This window comes from Puntigrus tetrazona, chromosome 10 (genome assembly GCF_018831695.1).
Source record: "Puntigrus tetrazona isolate hp1 chromosome 10, ASM1883169v1, whole genome shotgun sequence".
In the NCBI taxonomy this organism is placed as follows: Eukaryota; Metazoa; Chordata; class Actinopteri; order Cypriniformes; family Cyprinidae; genus Puntigrus; species Puntigrus tetrazona.
The window spans coordinates 15,693,270-15,711,929 of NC_056708.1; the positions used below are offsets into that span (position 1 = coordinate 15,693,270).

The 18,660-nt window shown below is 35.1% G+C and overlaps 2 protein-coding genes and 3 pseudogenes across 2 annotated transcripts; all 5 read right to left on the reverse strand.

Moving 5' to 3' along the window:
- Nucleotides 1-2,150: 2,150 nt before the first annotated feature.
- Nucleotides 2,151-4,409, reverse strand: LOC122352456 (trace amine-associated receptor 13c-like). The gene is made up of 2 exons (XM_043249865.1): nt 4,392-4,409; nt 2,151-3,026 (listed from the first exon to the last, which is right to left on the reverse strand). The coding sequence occupies exons 1-2, from the start codon at nt 4,407-4,409 to the stop codon at nt 2,151-2,153; spliced, it is 894 nt and encodes a 297-aa protein (XP_043105800.1).
- A 359-nt stretch (nt 4,410-4,768) lies between these two features.
- On the reverse strand, nt 4,769-5,830 carry LOC122353077 (annotated as a pseudogene).
- Nucleotides 5,831-7,661: 1,831 nt separating this feature from the next.
- Nucleotides 7,662-8,938, reverse strand: LOC122352457 (annotated as a pseudogene).
- A 3,017-nt stretch (nt 8,939-11,955) lies between these two features.
- On the reverse strand, nt 11,956-13,011 carry LOC122352458 (trace amine-associated receptor 13c-like). The gene has a single exon (XM_043249866.1). The coding sequence runs from the start codon at nt 13,009-13,011 to the stop codon at nt 11,956-11,958; it is 1,056 nt and encodes a 351-aa protein (XP_043105801.1).
- Nucleotides 13,012-14,980: 1,969 nt separating this feature from the next.
- LOC122352460 lies at nt 14,981-15,999 on the reverse strand (annotated as a pseudogene).
- Between the last annotated feature and the right edge of the window lie 2,661 nt (nt 16,000-18,660).

The following is an 18,660-nucleotide window of genomic DNA, read 5'->3' on the forward strand; positions in this document are numbered from 1 at the left end:
AGCAAAAAAACTAAGAAAGTACTAGTTTCAGTAAATTATTTAAAACGTTAATGCATCCTCCTTCTGCTGGTGTGCTGTGGCAAGCTTTATGCCTGCTGAAGAGTTAATGGAGTTGCAAGATAAGTCAAACGATAAATAACGATGAGCACATTGTTTTCTATATATACATCAGTGCCCATGTGCATTAAAATACACTTTAAGTACACTTAGTTTACTTCCATAATGTACTTAAAGTGCCCTATTTTCATGCAGTAGTTTTGTATTTAATATACAAAAAAATTGTAGTACTTCTTAAGATAATCTTCAGAACATCTAAAGTGCCCTCCACTAATATTGGTGTCACCTTACTGTGTTGCTAAACAAACATGAAGATGACAATGAAGATAAACAGTTTTTAATAAACAATACAAATACAGCGTCTCGTGGGTGGAAATGTCTTATGTTCAAATGTGCACACAAACACACACAGTGCTTTTGATGTTTTATCAGGAGTTCAATTACAATAAGCTCTGAAGCCCTGTTTATGGACATCATGGCACCTGAGGGTGCTGTTAACACCTGTGCTGTATTTAGAGATGATCCTCAAGTGAATCAGTCATTAAAGGTGTTAAAGAAACAAAGGCAAACACACGCAACAGACTACTGCAGGTCCAGTGATTTAACCCACTGGCATCTAAGGGGGTCCCAGGTCAAAAAACAAGTACACATCCATAATGTAATTAAAGTGCTCTGTTTTCGCACACTAATTTTGTACTTAATATACTAAAAATGATTCATCAGTAGACAAACTTAAGATCATCTAAGTGTACTCAACTGTGCTATTTTGAGACACCATGAATATGAACTAAAATGCACTATTACCATACTACCTTTGTTTTTAAGAACGTATTTTGCAGACTTAAAACCATCTTTCATACAATAATACATTCAAGTAGCAGTTCCAGTATAGTATCAATTTATTAGTTAGTTCTTTTACAAACTTGTTATACATATATTATATATCATAAAATGTCTAAAAGAAAATTAGGTTTGTATTATGTTCGGTATTTTTACTGTAAATTATTATATGTGGCAGACAATCTGTGAATTGAATTATTAAAAACATGTTGCCTCAAGGCCATGCAGGCGTACTAGGTTATAATGTATAACGCACGTAATATTTGTAAGGACAAAAGTTAGAATTATCTGAATGTATTTACATTTGTGAGAGTAATTTATCTGTAACTATATCTGTATTATATTTTATCTGATGAGAGAAATTGCTTTTTTAGTTTACAAGCAGTGAGATGCCATTAGTGAGGAAGGAGATTTTACATGCTTGTGAGGATAAGGTGCATATTAGGATGAGGTATGATAATTTTTTTACATCTACCGCATATAACATTTTTATTAAATATAAGATGTCAAATACATAAAAAAAACATAAATCTGTCTGTTCAAGTGTTTTGTTAAATGTATGTTGTCAGTAAATATATCTTTTTCTTCTGCATGGAAAACGTTGTGGTACAACGTTGTCCTGAGGTAACACACTTTTAAAAAATAAATCAAATACAGAATTGTTTATTGATATTGTTGAATATTGAAAGTAGGAAAGTAAGAAAAAAAATGCCCTCATTGATATATGTGTATCAAATGTTATCAAACAATAAACATACACATATACAATAGAATAGTTCGGCTCCAGCTTTAAATACCTTTTGGATGAATCTGAAGTTATACCTCTAAACCTTGACTGTACATTTGAGATATACACAAGTGTCTTTTTGTCATTGTGTTTGATCAATTTTAACATAGATTTAACACATGACTGATGACATAAAAATCTAGCAAATATCAAAATACTAGCCTAATATCTATATCTTTATCATTTATTTCAGTAGATATTTTTGATTGTTGCTAAATTTTCCTAATAAGCTAATGCAACACAGCTAAACACTTTGTAACTTAAACTGTGTTAAAATAAGCTTACTTAATGGTTCAATTCTGAAACCCTACATAACCTGCAATTAATGTAACAAACTACATACTTTTAAAATACATGTAGTGTACATTTTTACTTTTATGATTATTATTATAAGACTTTTTAACAATTGGAGTTGTAATAATGTAATATTTGTCTCACAGTTATGACTTGACCAGTTTAATTACAATTAATGTTCTGTTAAAATGTTTACCAGAGAGGATGCTGGCCAAAATATTTTCAGAGTTAAGATACGTTTTACTGTCTTTTTAAACCATGGGTAAAATAAAGCATAAACCATAGGATTTAGACCTGAATTAAAATACACAACCCATGTCAAAACATTTATGGTTGTGGAAGAGATTACTGTAATAGAACAGATATAGTAAGGAATATAGCAAAGTAGATAAACTGTTACAATGATCCCTAATGTCAGAGCAGCTTTACTCTCAGATTTCCTTCTCAATGAACCTTCATTTACACATCTGCCACTCTTCATCAGAGAGTTTATAACATTTACTTGTAGATGTACTACATAAAAAATTCTCAAGTAAAAAGAAATGATGAAGATACAGGGGAAAATAAAAGACATGATCAGATCAGTGACTCTCCAAGCAAAACCCATCTGAACAGAACACTCTCCATAACACACGTCTGTTTGGTGTGAAATATCAAAATACCCGTTATTAATTACAAAGGCTGTGTTATAAGCTGAGGAGCAAAACCAGCTCAGAGAGATGCTTATTAAGGTCTTAGTCATTGTTATTTTCTGTGGATACTGTAAAGGGTGACAAACAGCCACATAACGATCAACAGCAATTAAAACTAAATTACTAAGAGATGCCGAGAGAAGCATTGCAATAAATATTGAGTAGAGCCCACAGGAAGTTTCTCCAAAGTACCAACATGTCTCAATCAGCCTAGTAGCCTCTATGGGCATCACAAGTCCAAGAAGCATGTCGGCCACAGCCAGAGAGAGAATGATCAGGTTGGTTGGAGTGTGAAGCTTCTTGAAGTGAGAGATGGAGATGATCACCAGCAGATTCAGAAACACAGTCCTACATGTCTGTATAGGTCGTTTGCACAAATAACAATGTTAATATTTTGAAAGATTATTGTATTCACTGTCAGAGACAAGATATAGTACGAAATATAGCAAGATAAGAAAAAAGATAAACAGTCACAATGATTCCTAATGTCAAAGAAGCTTTACTCACAGATTTCCTCTTCACTGAACCTTCTGTTACAGATTAACCGCTCTTCATTAGAGAGTTTATGACTTTAATTTTCTGATGAGCAACATAAAATATTTTAAGATATAAAATTATAATCAAAGGCAAGAAAAAAAGAAAGGACAAGAACAGATTTTACTAGCAATGTGTGCATTGTGAAACTTACTGGTATAAATTCAAATTGTATTGTTTGTAATTATAATCAAAGGCAAGAGAAAAAAGAAAGGACAAGAACAGATTTTACTAGCAATGTGTGCATTGTGAAACTTACTGGTATAAATTCAAATTGTATTGTTTGTAAAGTTGTATACTATAAAGTTTTCTGCCTGTAAATGTGTTTTTTTCTGTATTTTTAACAAATTTATTATGGCAACCACAGCTACCAATGTTTTATTTATTCATTTATTTTGAAATAAATGTATAAATCTAATAAATATATAAATAAAAAAGGCCTTTTTACAGTGTATGTTATGCAGGCTGTGTACAGTTTACAGTGGTTTTGACAATTGTCTTTTTCTAAATGCGGAAGTAATCCCAAGGTCATCAACCCTGATCATAAGCCTCAAACAGATTACATTTCATGAAAAATTTACATTCAATTCTGATTGGTTGATTGGAATGTTGTTCCAGGATCAACAAGGATGTTGATCCAAAAACATCTTGTACTTGGTGAAAGCACGCTCACCCACTATAAACAAATATGTTCATAATTAAGATAACACATTACAATAATATGCTAAGACAAACTTTTTTTTTTTAATATCAAGCAGCAAAACAAACTTTTGTACAGCTAAAAATAGCTGGATGCAGATGAGACTGGAAGCTAGACTCGTATAATTTACAAATGGGGTGCACCCATTTTTACATGAATAAAAAGGTAGTTGCATAGACATATGGTTCTCAGGAAAAGGATGTTTTAGTTTTGACAGTATGGGAATTTTAACGTAGCCTTGTTTGGATCATAAAAAAAGTCTGCCTACAAAAAATGATGCTCATCAGTTTCAGTTCGGCATTAATTTATACACATTAGTTCTTTATTAAACAACAATTTAACTTGAAAAGTTATAATAAAATATTTAACATTTTTATTGTTAGAGTTTACTTTTTAATTGTTTTGATCCAATATTTAAATGAATTTTGGATGCATCTTTAATTTGTTTTAATTCTGAGTTGTGCTGTAAATCATTTTCATCATTCACTTTGTGAGGAACCACCATGATAATACATTTTACACATAGCTCTGTATGAGTCCTTTTCGTCATTGTGTTTTTGATTAATGATATCACAAATTCATAAATTCAATTCAACTTAAGCATTAAGTACATTATATCTATCTTTAACATTTATTTTCCTAGTAAATGTAAAATTTGAGATTAATTTAGCTGAATTTTCCTAATGTAAGCTAATGCAATACAACTGAAAACATCAGGAAAATAATTGATAGTAAAAGAAAGTACATAATATTATAATACATGTAGTGTAAATTACAAGAATATATTTTTATGATCATCTTTATTAGAACTTTAACAATTGCATTTTATCTGAAATTGTTCTCAGAGTGATAACTTCAATTTAATTACAATTGATATTCTGTTAAAATATTGAACAGGGAAGATGCTGGCTGAAATATTTTCAATGCTAAAATGTGTTTAACTGTGTTTTTAAACCAGGGATAAAATAAGGCATACACCACAGGATTCATACCCGAGTTAAAATACACGGCCCATGTGAAAACATTTATGGTTGTGGAACAGACAGCTGATAGAGAACAGATATAATAAGGAATCCAGCAAAACAAATAAACTGTCACAATGATCCCTAATGTCAGTGCAGCTTTACTCTCAGATTTCCTCTTCACCGATCTTTCTATTTCACATTTACCACTCTTCATCAGAGAGTTTATAACTTTTACTTGCTGATGTACGACATGGAAAATCCTCAAATATAAAGTTATAATAAGTATACTAGGAGAGACAAATGATAAAATGAGATCAGCAACTGTCCAAGCAAAATTCAGCATAACAGAGCAATCACCGTAACACACAGCAGATCTGTGTGAGCTATTAAAATATCCATTATTAATTGCAAATAAGGTGAAATAAGATGAAAAGCAAAACCAGGAGAGACAGATGGTCAACAATGTTTTAGTCATGGTTATTTTCTGTGGGTACTGTAAAGGGTGACACACAGCCATATAACGATCAACAGCAATTAAAACTAAATTACTGAGAGACACAGAAAGAAGCAATCCAAGGATCACTGTAAACAGTCCACAGTAAGTATCGCCAAAGTACCAGCACGTCTCAATCAGCTTTATGGCCTCTACGGGCATCACAATAAGTCCAATAAGCATGTCGGCCACAGCCAGAGAGAGAATGATCAGGTTGGTTGGAGTGTGAAGCTTCTTGAAGTGAGAGATGGAGATGATCACCAGCAGATTCAGAAACACAGTCCATGCTGACAGCAATGAAAAAAACACATACATGATATTATGTTCAAAACTGGAGCGTTTTCCCTTGATACATGAAGAGTTGATGGCAGGAAAGCAGTATTGAGTCTCATGATCCTCTGTCTCATAGGCCATGAGTGAGTCTCCTCCTGTTAGGAGTTTGTTCTGTTCTCCTTACTGTTCTTTCATTTATACAGTGTCTGGATCAGACGACCAACACATCTACCGCCCACTCTGATGCTGCATTATGATGTTTTTTTAATTATTTGCTGTATATTTAAACTTATTTAGCCACACAACAGTTGCTTGATTATTATCACATTATTAGGCAATAATTTCTTGTCTTTGTTTTTTTTTTTTTTTTAGTAATACTGACGTAATACTGGCATAATTCTGTATTTTAGTGAATCACTGTGAGAATTATTAAAATACACATAGGTTTTTGTGTTACATACAGACCAAGCCTTCTGTACTTCTTATAATCTCCTAATATTTCAACAAAGCTCTGATCAGATGGAGCATTCAGACGATGTCTTTCATATTTCTCTGCACCTTGACAGTGGCAATCAGTGGGACAGTCACAAGTTGACTGAATCTAATGGTTAGAGGTAAGTGTTTGTCTGTCAGTCATCTCACCAGTCTGGATACTGTACTTAGTAATCACAGATTCTGCGTGACTATCAGTATAGTGTGTAAAATTACATTTCTGTATGTTTACAGAAGTGATGTAATAATATAGTGCCATGCTCGAGTTTCCATGCAAATTACAAGCCTTATTGTAAGCAAAGCATTGTGAATCGGGCTAATAAGGTAATAGCTTTGAGTACTGGCTGGTTATGTATTTCCGCAAATATTAATTTAGAATTTTTATAGCCCCTCATAAATTGTGGCTTGTACGACCCTTCCCAACCTAGGCTAATTGGAAATGTGTGCTCTATATACATTTCTGCAACCCCGTAATCATGTTCCTATGTACAAGTCACTACACGAATCACAATGCACACTATAGAGGCAGAAAAACTCTGACTTCCTCAAACTTAAAACTCAGTAACTCGCGCTATGGTGAACACATTTGGAAAGATTTAAGGTAATAAAAACACAACAATACATACATGTACCAATGTAATAAAAATATGCCACGGTCATGTATTGAATGTGCGTTTTAACACCATTCTTTGGAAGTTTCACTTTGAAACTGCCGCAAAATGTACAGTAAGAAACGTAAGGATAGTGTTGCAGAAATGTATGAGGGGTTCAGGTAGCAACAGCATAGAGAAACACAATAAAAAAAAAAAAAAAATTTCAACAGAACAAATAAATCAGACAAATGAACAAACAAAAAGGGTGATAGTTTTATTGGGTGATTTATTTATTTCCTCTTTTTTACTTCTTATTTTTGATAGAACATTCAACCTGGTCCCATTAAAATACACACCTCTGTGCACTATTTGTGCAACATTGTTTTTATATACCTTATTGCACATTTCGCCACAGTTTCAATATGTGAACCCTGGGACCACTTTTTTTTTTATTATGTATAGACATGTATTGCAGTGTTTTTATTACAGCTTTAGATATGTATTGCGGTGAAAATTATGCTTTACTAAACTCTGTAATGTTTTGTTAAAAGGAATAAAAAGAATTATGTTTTACTGCCTCTATTGTTCATTTCTTTTGGTAACTGCAGTGATATGTATGTATTGATATGCATTTCATGTCTCACCAAAAATTGCACCAATGTACCTTTATGCTATGAAACCAGGTAAACTTATAAGAAAAAAGCTAAACATATGTGAACAATCTATTAATCTGTGTTTCATAAGTTGGTCTTAAAATCTTTTTTTTTTTTTTGGTTGACATAAAACTGCACATTTGTAATACATCTTCTAAAATTCTAAAATGTGTTTGCTTTGATGCTTTGACTTTGTGTATACATCTAGATACGCATACTTGTTGTTTCTTATGTTAAATGTAAAAACTGAAGCCGAAACCCAAATTTGTTGTGGAAATACAGCACTCATTAAGGAAAATTTTTTAAAATATCCACCAGAGAGGATGCTGGCTGAAATATTTTAAGTGATAAGATGTGTTTAACGGATTTTCTAAACCAAGGATAAAATAAAGCATAGATAAGAGGATTTAGGCCTGAGTTAATATAGAAGACCCATATAAGACAATTCACTATTATAGAAGACATTACTGCATTTCCTACAAGAGAAAAAATATAGAGAGGTAACCAACAGAGAAGATGAATTCCAACAATGATTCCTAATGTGAAAGCAGCTTTTCTCTCCGATTTCCTCTTCACTGAAGCTTCCGTTACACATCTACCACCCTTCATAAGAGAGTTTATCATTTTTACTTGCTGATGTACAACATAAAATATCTTTAAATATAAAGCGATGATCACAGTGGAAGGAAAAAGCAAAGACACAAACACATGAGCGACTGTCCATGTAAAACTCATCACGAAAGAACACTTTCCATAACACATATCTATCTTATCTGAAGTGTCAAAACGTCTATTGCTGCTTGATAGGGCAGTTATATAAGCTGAAGAGCAAAACCAGCAAAGACAGATGGTCATTACGGTTTTGGTTTTGGTTATTTTCTGTGGATACCGTAAAGGGTGACATACAGCCACATAACGATCAACTGCGATTAAAACTAAATTTCCAAGAGATGCTGACATAATCAAACCGAGGATCAAAGCAAACAGTCCACAGGCAGTTTTGCCAAAGTACCAACATGTCTCAATCAATGTAATTGCCTCTATTGGCATGGCAATAAGTCCAATAAGAAAGTCAGCCACAGCCAGAGAGAGAATGATCAGGTTGGTTGGAGTGTGAAGCTTCTTGAAGTGAGAGATGGAGATGATCACCAGCAGATTCAGAAACACAGTCCATGCAGACAGCAATGAAAAAAACACATACATGATATTATGTTCAAATTTGGAGCGTTTTCCCTTGATACATGAAGAGTTGATGGCAGGAAAGCAGTATTGAGTCTCATGATGCTCTGTCTCATAGGCCATGAGTGAGTCTCCTCCTGTTAGGAGTTTGATCTGCTCTCCTTACTGTCCTTTCATTTATACAGTGTCTGGATCAGACGACCAACACATCTACCGCCCACTCTGATGCTGAAAAAGGAAACTAATTAATTTAATGCATCTAACAGGTAGACCAGATCAGATGGTGAATCAACAAAAATGACCTTCATCGGAGACCAGAACAGATGACCCCATGGACAGATCATGGGAACCAAATACACACACAAGTCCTTTACACAGTCTGACATAGCTGCATTTAAAATTGAACTGGAATTAAGTGCTGGTCTTCCAGCCAGAGAAGAGCTGGCTGCCAACTGAGCCTGGTTAACATTTAATGCTTAATCAAGTGTTTAATCTTGTCATCATACATTACTGTCACTCTTTTCTTCTATTTGATACTGTTCAATGCTTCGACACAATCCGTCTTGTTAAAAGCGCTATAAAATGTTTCTACTTAAAAATAATTTTTGTAGCCTAATTATGTTTGAGTTACACTTAGAGCTGTTTGCATTTCATCTTCAGCGATTGGTCATCACCCAGCGTTTTTTGCTCAATATTCGCATAAAGTGGAGGAATGCCCAGACTTTTTGATGCCCTCAACTGCTTTCAAACTCCAATAATGTGCTGCACACACTATTTGCCAGCGGGAACGCACTGTGAGGAATGCTACTATACCACAGGAAGTGTTTGAAGGAAAAGTCTTTTAACGTTCTTTCAATGAAAAACAGATTAAATCTAAGCTGCACTTTATGAAAAGCTACTTTAAACTGCGCTCGACATTTAAGAATGATATCCCTGACATCCTTAAATGTAAAGTTAAGAACAAGATACAAGGACACAGAAAAGCAAATCTTTTTATTGAAGCAGCACTTTCCACACACTTTTGTTCTGGTTAAAGAGTGAAAATAACCGTTATTTAGGTACGATATACAAGGTTTGGGCTGCATTCCCAACAAACTGGACAAATGTAAATGTACCTGGTCGTTGAAACTACATATTTTATTCCTGCCGAAATATTACAATTATAAAGATGCAAGAGCGTTTTATAGGCTATATGGCATGTTATAGTCAGATATGACAGCATTAATGCAATACGCATTACCCACTATTTGCATGAATTGCTAAAGCTGAAAAGTGATTAAAAATAATTAAAAGCTTTTCAAAATGACCTGGTGGTGAACATGAAATCTAAAATGTTACTTTATTAAAATACAGACCAAGCACAAGCTTTCTGTACCTCTTATAATCCCCTAATATTTCAACGATGCTTTGGTCAGATGTCACATGCATTTTTAACACTGGTGCATACTGTTATAGTAGGCCAGACAGTGCAGACCACCTTAATGGAAAAATGTTATAATTAAATGCAATTTTGACAATTTTATGTACATACAATGTAAATGGGCCTCTATCATGGCAGTCCCGTGGGTTGATATGTTATGTACATGTCTTTGTTCAAATTGTTTACTCATACTTATGTCAGAAAACATCAATCATGCGAAAACTCAGAGGCCCAATTATAATTGTTATGATTTATATTATTGCTGTAGAGATCATCCTCCATGGGGCTGTTCATTAAAGGTGTGAAATAAACACACTACACTGATGCAACAGCATTGTCGCATTTCAATTCAAAACGAACAATTCATCACAGCTTCTCCATCCAGATAGATGTGTCAGCCATAACCCCTTACAGGTCAGCCAGGAAACTTGGAAGTGTTATTGATGATCAGCTAAATATCACTTTGCTTAGCTGCAAGATTAGTCTGCCACAAGCTGATAAGAGTGCATGTCGCACCTCTGTTCTTTAGTTTCCACTGGACACCAATCACTGATTTCATATAATTGTAAATATGTTTGCCTACAAAACAACCACTGGCTCTACACCCATTTATCTAAATAGAATTCTTCTGACTTATGTGGCCTCCAGAAGCTTGCGTTTTTTTTTCAACCCCATTTTTTCCTCCACCATGTGCCGTGTAACAGAATGATAATGCAACAATACACACAGCAAGACTTTGTTGACAGAGTGGTTTGATGAACATGAAAGTGAAGCTGAACATCTCCCATGTCCTTCACAGTCACCAGATGCCCATATTATTGAGTTACTTTGGGGTGTTTTGGAGGAGAGAGAGTCAAGAAACATTTTCCAGCATCATGTAGTGACCTGACTATACTGTTCTGCAAAATTAACAGCTCAAAATCCCTCTGGCCACTGTGCAGTACTTGTATCTGTCATTTTCAAGAATAATCAGTGCCACAAAATACTAATAAATGATTGTGGTTTGATTAGCTTTCAACTAGTACTTTACAGTACATACTACATAAACTGTATGTAAAAAAAATTCTCTAAAATAAACAAAAAGTAAATTAAAAAAAAATAATTTTTTAGTTAAGTGATTCTGAACATTCTGAGAAATTATGACACTGGTGGTTTTCAAGTGTACGGATAGAGCATCTTTTACATCTATAACAAACAGATTCTGTGTTTGTATTTCTTCTTTTAGAGATGTTCAGCTAAGTGTTTCCACAATCAAAAATGTGACTTAAAAAATGTGACGACTACTGGTTGTAGCAAGTTTGATTTCATAATCTACTTTGAAAGTATAATAAACAGAATTTTATAATATACTAAATTAAAATTATTAAAAATGTGTTGTATTGTGAAAATAGGCAAAAGCATGATAATATACTTTTTATGTATTTGAAGATGGTAATTTCTTTTTTTCAAACAGTACATATTTGCACTGTACTAATAAACAAATACAATAAAGTACACTTTTTCTTTCACTAGGAAACCTATGTGTGTACTTCCAAAAGTGTGTCCATTCTAAAATCAAAATATACCATAACAAATAAAACAAATGACAATTGAGACTTTTTCTGTATTTGTTCTTTTTCTTTTCTGGTTCAGGTTTATTAACATGAATGAAATATTATCTTTTTTATTAGAGGTTGCATATGAGCGTTGTTTCATTCTTGAAATCTTTTTGTTTTGAGGCTAATATGTAAAACATTCATTAAATAATAATATTTTAACCAAACTGTTTCATGATGTTTTTTCTTTGTTTGCACACCCACATAAGCATAACTGTTGTGCAGCATAAGCATATAACTTTGTTGTCTTTAGAAATAAAACAAAAAAAGTGACATTTGTAATGTGCAGTGCCCGTTATGTTGCATTATCAAGAGGGGGTACAGTTAGAAAGTGTGATCTACCATTTTGAAAAACTAAAAATACAAACACATTGTTGAAATATGTGATTTATGAGTAATAATTTGAAAAAATGTCCACCAGAGAAGATGCTGGTTGAACTATTTTCAGTGATAGAATGCATGTAACTGATTTTCTAAACCAAGGGTAAAATAAAGCATAGATAAGAGGATTTAGGCCTGAGTTAATATAGTAGACCCATCTTAGAAAATTCACTATTACAGAAGACATCATTGTATTCCCTGCCAGAAAAAAAATATAGAGAGGTAACCAACAGAGAAGATGAATTGCTACAATGATTCCTAATGTGAAAGCAGCTTTTCTCTCCGATTTTCTCCCCACCAAATCCTCCCTTACACGTTTACCGCCCTTCCTCAGAGAGTTTATAACTTTTACTTGCTGATGTACAACATGAAATATCTTCAAATATAAAGCTATGATCAGGGTAGAAGGAAGAAGCATGGACACAAACAGATCAATGACTGTGCATGTAAAACTCATCATGAAAGAACACTCTCCATAACACACATCTATTTTGTCTGAAGAGTCAGAACGTCTGTTGCTGCAAAAAAGGGCACTTATATAAGCTGAAGAGCAAAACCAGCAGAGACAGATGGTCATTAAGGTTTTGGTTTTGGTTATTTTCTGTGGATACCGTAAAGGGTGACACAAAGCCACATAACGATCAACAGCAATTAAAACCAAATTACTAAGAGATGCTGAAATAATCACACCAAGGGTAATAGTAAACAGTCCACAGGCAGTATTGCCAAAGTACCAGCACGTCTCAATCAGTTTAATGGCCTCCAAAGGCATAACAATAAGTCCAGTAAGTATGTCGGCCACAGCCAGAGAGAGAATGATCAGGTTGGTTGGAGTGTGAAGCTTCTTGAAGTGAGAGATGGAGATGATCACCAGCAGATTCAGAAACACAGTCCATGCTGACAGCAATGAAAAAAACACATACATGATATTATATTCATGTCTGGAGCGTTTGCCTTTCATACATGAAGAGTTGATGGCAGGAAAGCATAGGCCTGTCTCATAGGCCATGAGTGAGTCTCCTCCTGTTATGAGTCTGCTTTGCTCTTCTGTCTGTCCTTTCATTTATACAGTGTCTGGATCAGATGGACCCATATACCGCCCACCCTAATGCTACACAAGGAAACGAATCCAATTAATTTAATGCATCTGATAAGGAATATTTTAGTTGTAATTTACATTAACATTACTATCTGATGTTTCATTGGGATCAGTCTCCAGCTGAAAGGATGTTCATTGTTGCACATAACTACTGACGTGATATATATTTTTATGATGAGTATAAGCACAAATGATTCGCCATTGCAGCATCAGCACACCCCCACCTGCTCGCTCTTACAACATGTTTAAGGCTAAATACAAATGACTAATAATAATGGACACCTAGGCTATTACAGGGAAAAGTCATCAACACATTCCAAAGCATAAAGCCTGAGATAAAATCTGCAAATCGCTGCCACGTAAGTTCATAATTATCCTATGTTTTTTTTTTTTTACTGTTGACTTGTGTTTTAATGTCTGTAATAATTTCACTACTAACGACACATCTGACTTAATAGTCTAGTTTCTAGTTTAAAATTTATTATATAAAAACAATGAAGCAATAATGATCAGTTAATGATAATCGTATAGACCTATAGTGTAACTGAATAACACTGTTAAAATATATTTAAAAAATACACAACAAATTATTATAAATTCTTGCAAAGTGCAACCAATAGCCTGATAATTGCTGTTACAACTTACAAAATAATCAAATCCTAGTTTAATAGGCTATCGACCAAAGACTGAATAAAAATATCCAGTTTTTTTTACAATAGAAATGCTACAGCCTCTATAATTTCTTGAACAAGAACATGTGGACATCACACCCCTTACCAAAATTAACCTTGGTTTTATTAAAGTAAAATAATGAATGCTTTATACCAAAAACTCAATCAGACAACTGTATAAATAAAATATTATAGCCATAGGTAACTAGTGCTACAATTGTAATTTACAAATGATACCATTTAATTACAATTATTATTTTTTTTAAGGAAGGGGGCACAACGATATTATTCTGCCTAGGACACATTTGGGCAGCAGCAGCCCTGATTAGCATTATATTTAGTCGAATGCTACCCATTTGTGCCACGATTCAATACCAATATGAGCAATGTACAATATTAATAACAAATGACTGTACATCTGTGGCCTATTCTGCCAATACAGAGTATAACGAAAATCACCTGTTAACTGTTATTGTTAACCTGGCACACAGGACACTTACTTATCCATTATCTAATCAAAACCTGTGTCAGAATTTCACTGGGCTTTTCAATGAGCGCAGTAAATGATAAGACTCAGATACAACAGCTATAAACATTTCTGTTGCTGTTTATTTTCTGTTGCTCTTCACGAGCGTTACCATAACTCCAACAAGTTCATCAGTACAACTAAAGCTGTTCCATGCAGTTACTCATTTCTTTCAAAATTATTATGAGATTAATAACGCTACTGGGCTACTCATGAAGCAGCGCCAACTGGGTGGGCAAGAAAGCGCTGGAGGAGGCTACTTCCCCCCGCCAAGGTGGCGCAACGCTCTTGCTCTCCTCATCCCCTCTGGTTCTCTCTAGTTCATCCAGCTCCACTGGGGCTGGATGCCATGGTGCAGGCTTGGCAGAATTTTCATTAACAAAGGCAATTTTTTTTACACAAGTACTTCCAGAATATCATGTTATGACTTCAAAACTATTTTAACATTGTGCATGAAAACAGTGAATATGTTTTATATTGCATTTGTTAACACTATTGGGTAGGTTCAGGGTGAGGTGTGAGATCATTTCTAACATTAAAGAGCATTAACCAGTGACACTCTCTGGATATTTTAATTCTGTGCTGCCACAATATGTACCTTAAGCAGTGTGATTAAAATGTTTCAATATGTACCTGTAACAATGTGCCATGCATAAACACTTTGACTTTGAAGCTGCCGCCAGTACGTGCAGTAAGCTTATATTAAATTAAGAGTTAAAACAACAATAAAATTCTCTCATGATGAATGAAAATTTGTAAAAATGTCCACCAGAGAAGATGCTGGCTGAAATATTTTAAGTGATAAGATGCGTTTAACTGATTTTCTAAACCAAGGGTAAAATAAAGCATAGATAAGAGGATTTAGGCCTGAGTTAATATAGTAGACCCATGTTAGAAAATTCACTATTACGGAAGACATCATTGTATTCCCTGCCAGAAAAAAAATATTGATTGGTAACCAACAGAAAAGATGAATTGCTACAATGATTCCTAATGTCAGTGCAGCTTTACTTTCAGATTTCCTCCTCATTGAAGCTTCCGTTACACATTTACCACCCTTCATCAGAGAGTTTATAACTTTTACTTGCTGATGTACAACATAAAATATCTTTAAATATAAAGCTATGATCAGGGTAGAAGGAAGAAGCATGGACACAAACAGATCAGTAACTGTCCATGTAAAACTCATCATGAAAGAACACTCTCCATAACACACATCTATTTTGTCTGAAGAGTCAGAACGTCTGTTGCTGCAAAAAAGGGCACTTACGTAAGCTGAAGAGCAAAACCAGCAGAGACAGATGGTCATTAAGGTTTTGGTTTTGGTTATTTTCTGTGGATACAGTAAAGGGTGACACAAAGCCACATAACGATCAACAGCAATTAAAACTAAGTTACTGAGAGATGTTGAGCCCAGCATTCCCATGATTATGATAAACAGTCCACAGAAAGTGTCTCCAAAGTACCAACATGTCTCAATCATTTTTATAGCCTCTGTGGGCATCACAATAAGTCCAACAAACAGGTCAGTCACAGCCAGAGAGAGAATGATCAGGTTGGTTGGAGTGTGAAGCTTCTTGAAGTGAGAGATGGAGATGATCACCAGCAGATTCAGAAACACAGTCCATGCTGAGAGTAATGAAAAAAACATATACATGATATTGCATTCAAGTCTGGAGCGTTTTTCCTTGATACATGAAGAGTTGATGGCAGGAAAGCAGTATTGAGTCTCATGATCCTCTGTCTCATAGGCCATGAGTGAGTCTCCTCCTGTTAGGAGTTTGTTCTGCTCTCCTTACTGTACTTTCATTTATACAGTGTCTGGATCAGACTGACACACCCATTTACCAAGGGAATTAATCTTTTCAAGTTCGTGCATCCTAGAGAGAAACTAATTTTCCTTCCTGTATGTTTTTCTTGTATAGGAGTAATGTTAGCCAGTGGTCAAAATATAAAATATATAAATAAATAAATACAATCTGTCTAATCTGTCTGTTTGTCAAATTTTGGCAGTATGTTTTTGTTCTGTACTTTGGTCGGCTTAAATAAATATGACAACAAAATTGCCAGTAGGTGGAGACAAGTCCTAATGAGTGATTCATTGACCCATTCATTCAAATGAATCAAAAGGCTAATTTATTTACAAATGAAACAATTGACTGTATTTATGAATGCATCATTAAATCACTGGCTTGCCCGAGTACTTCAAAATTCACGAACAAAACACCACAATGTTGCACTAAAACACAAAAAAATTACTTTTGGCTTTTTAGCCCCTGTTCATTCAAGTCTTTGCTCCATTAATCACAAATGCTAAAATATCATTTTGGTTTGATTAAGGAGCTCCCCGAAGGCAGTTTATATTGAGGTAGATAGCAGATGAAATAATATTTTGACTAAAACTACCTCTGCTTTTTTTAGGATACTTTACAAAACATTTTGTTGTATCTAAATATATATGTACTTTATATACATATGTACTGTATATACAAAGGTATACACAGTTTTTAATCTATACATATTTTTAGAATTGGCAAACAAAACCCCTAAAATGACAATAAAATTCCTTAACAGAAAAAGTGCAAAAACATTTTTTTTAAATTTCCATTAGCTGATCGGCAGCAGTACACCAACACTGCTGTGAAAGTGTACGTTAACTTAAAGAATACTATAACTGATATAACAGTGATAAGTGTGTGCCTCTGACACTGAATGAAAACATTAACATTAGAAATAACGAGCGTGAACACTGACATAAGGCCCTTCTGGTGGCTGGGAGCGAGTCTCTGTCAATCTTCCATCCGGGTGTGGGTTATCCCAGGCTTTATCAGAGAGAAGGGATGACATTATCATATGTTACCCAACTGTGCTGTCTAAGCTCCGCCTTGCCCAGTGTGGCGGGAGGAGCTAACGATTCATAAAAACTCACAGTGGTGGCGTCAGGCCTCAGAGAGGCTTTTTATGAATAGAAATACAAATAAAGTGACCAGGGAAAAGAGCGTCCAAAATAAACGGGGGAACTGGTGTCCTCGTCGTGCTGCAGGGGGAGTGCAGGTAGGTTAGGGTTCCAGGGGGAAGGGTTCAGGTAAGGGGTGGAGTCCGGCGGCCACACAAGCTCTCCTCTGTGGTCCAGGGTGCGAGGGGCGGCGGCTTCTTCCCACAGCTTCTTCTCTGCTTCCTCCGAACGGCAGTCAGAAGGGTTAAACAGCCCGGCATCCTGGCCCGTCAGCGGTACACGTGTGCAGTCATCGCCGGGATTACGAGTACGACGGCTTGCTTCTCTTACGCACTCCTTCCTGGACCCACGAGGACACCAGCGTGCATGCATGGGGAAAGAGACCGGTCTCTCTGGAGGTGAGGTGCGCTCGGCATTTAACTGCGGTGGTGACGAGGCTCGATCCACTTCAGGTTTGCCTCATCACACGCCGCCAGACCTGTCCAATACCACGCCTCTCCTCTCACAGCCCACAGCTCTCACCCCATCCCGAATAAAGGATGGGGTGATGATGACAATCAAGGGGAGAGGCAGCTGACTCGTCACAATATATATAACAAATATAATGATATATAATGAACTGAAATAAAACTAATTTTGAGCTTCTATAACATGACTCAGCAACAACAATATTCAAATGCAATACAACTTTTAACCGATTTTTACTACTTATTCTCTTATTAACATAGAAACTAATAAGTCCCTTAGCACAGCTCAACATTTCACATAACTTCAATCAGTCTTTCAGGAGGTTTAATGTTTCTTTTTGGTCTTGGTTCATTCAATGTCACTGGTACTGTCTCTGCAACCTGTCTGTTTCTGTAACCATCGACAGTGAAGGCTGTTAAATTACTGCTGTTATTGTTGTTGAATCGTCCTTCCTATCATGAGGTCTGTCACACAGCAGCAGCAACATTTCCCACTATTCTCAAATCAGCCCTGTTATTTCTTACTGCCACAGCAGTGAATCACCGTACAAAGTGTAGATATTTTTTTCTGCCACAACAGTGATTTCTAACTAGTCACTAATTACAGCAGCATTTATTTTTACTGTTACTTTACTGTTAATACAGCAAGGTCTTTTCAGGTAATTTCTATTATATAAAGCTCAACAAAAATGTAAGGGGGCACTCGAGTTGACCTTAAATTACTGCCTTGGCAGATGTCATTCTAATCATTTTTCACTGCCACAGCAATGAATGCTCCAGAGCATATATCATATAAAACCGTTTCTCACCTGACTTAGTCCACAAGGGCAAATGAGTTTTTAAATCCTATACTGTAAACGCACATATGAAAGATATAATCATATAATCAGAATGCAAAACAAAGAAGCAGTTCAAAAACAATGATCTCAGCAAAAAGTAAAAAGGTGTAAGCGATTATAAAGTCAAAACCCATCAGTCTCACCCACCTTATCT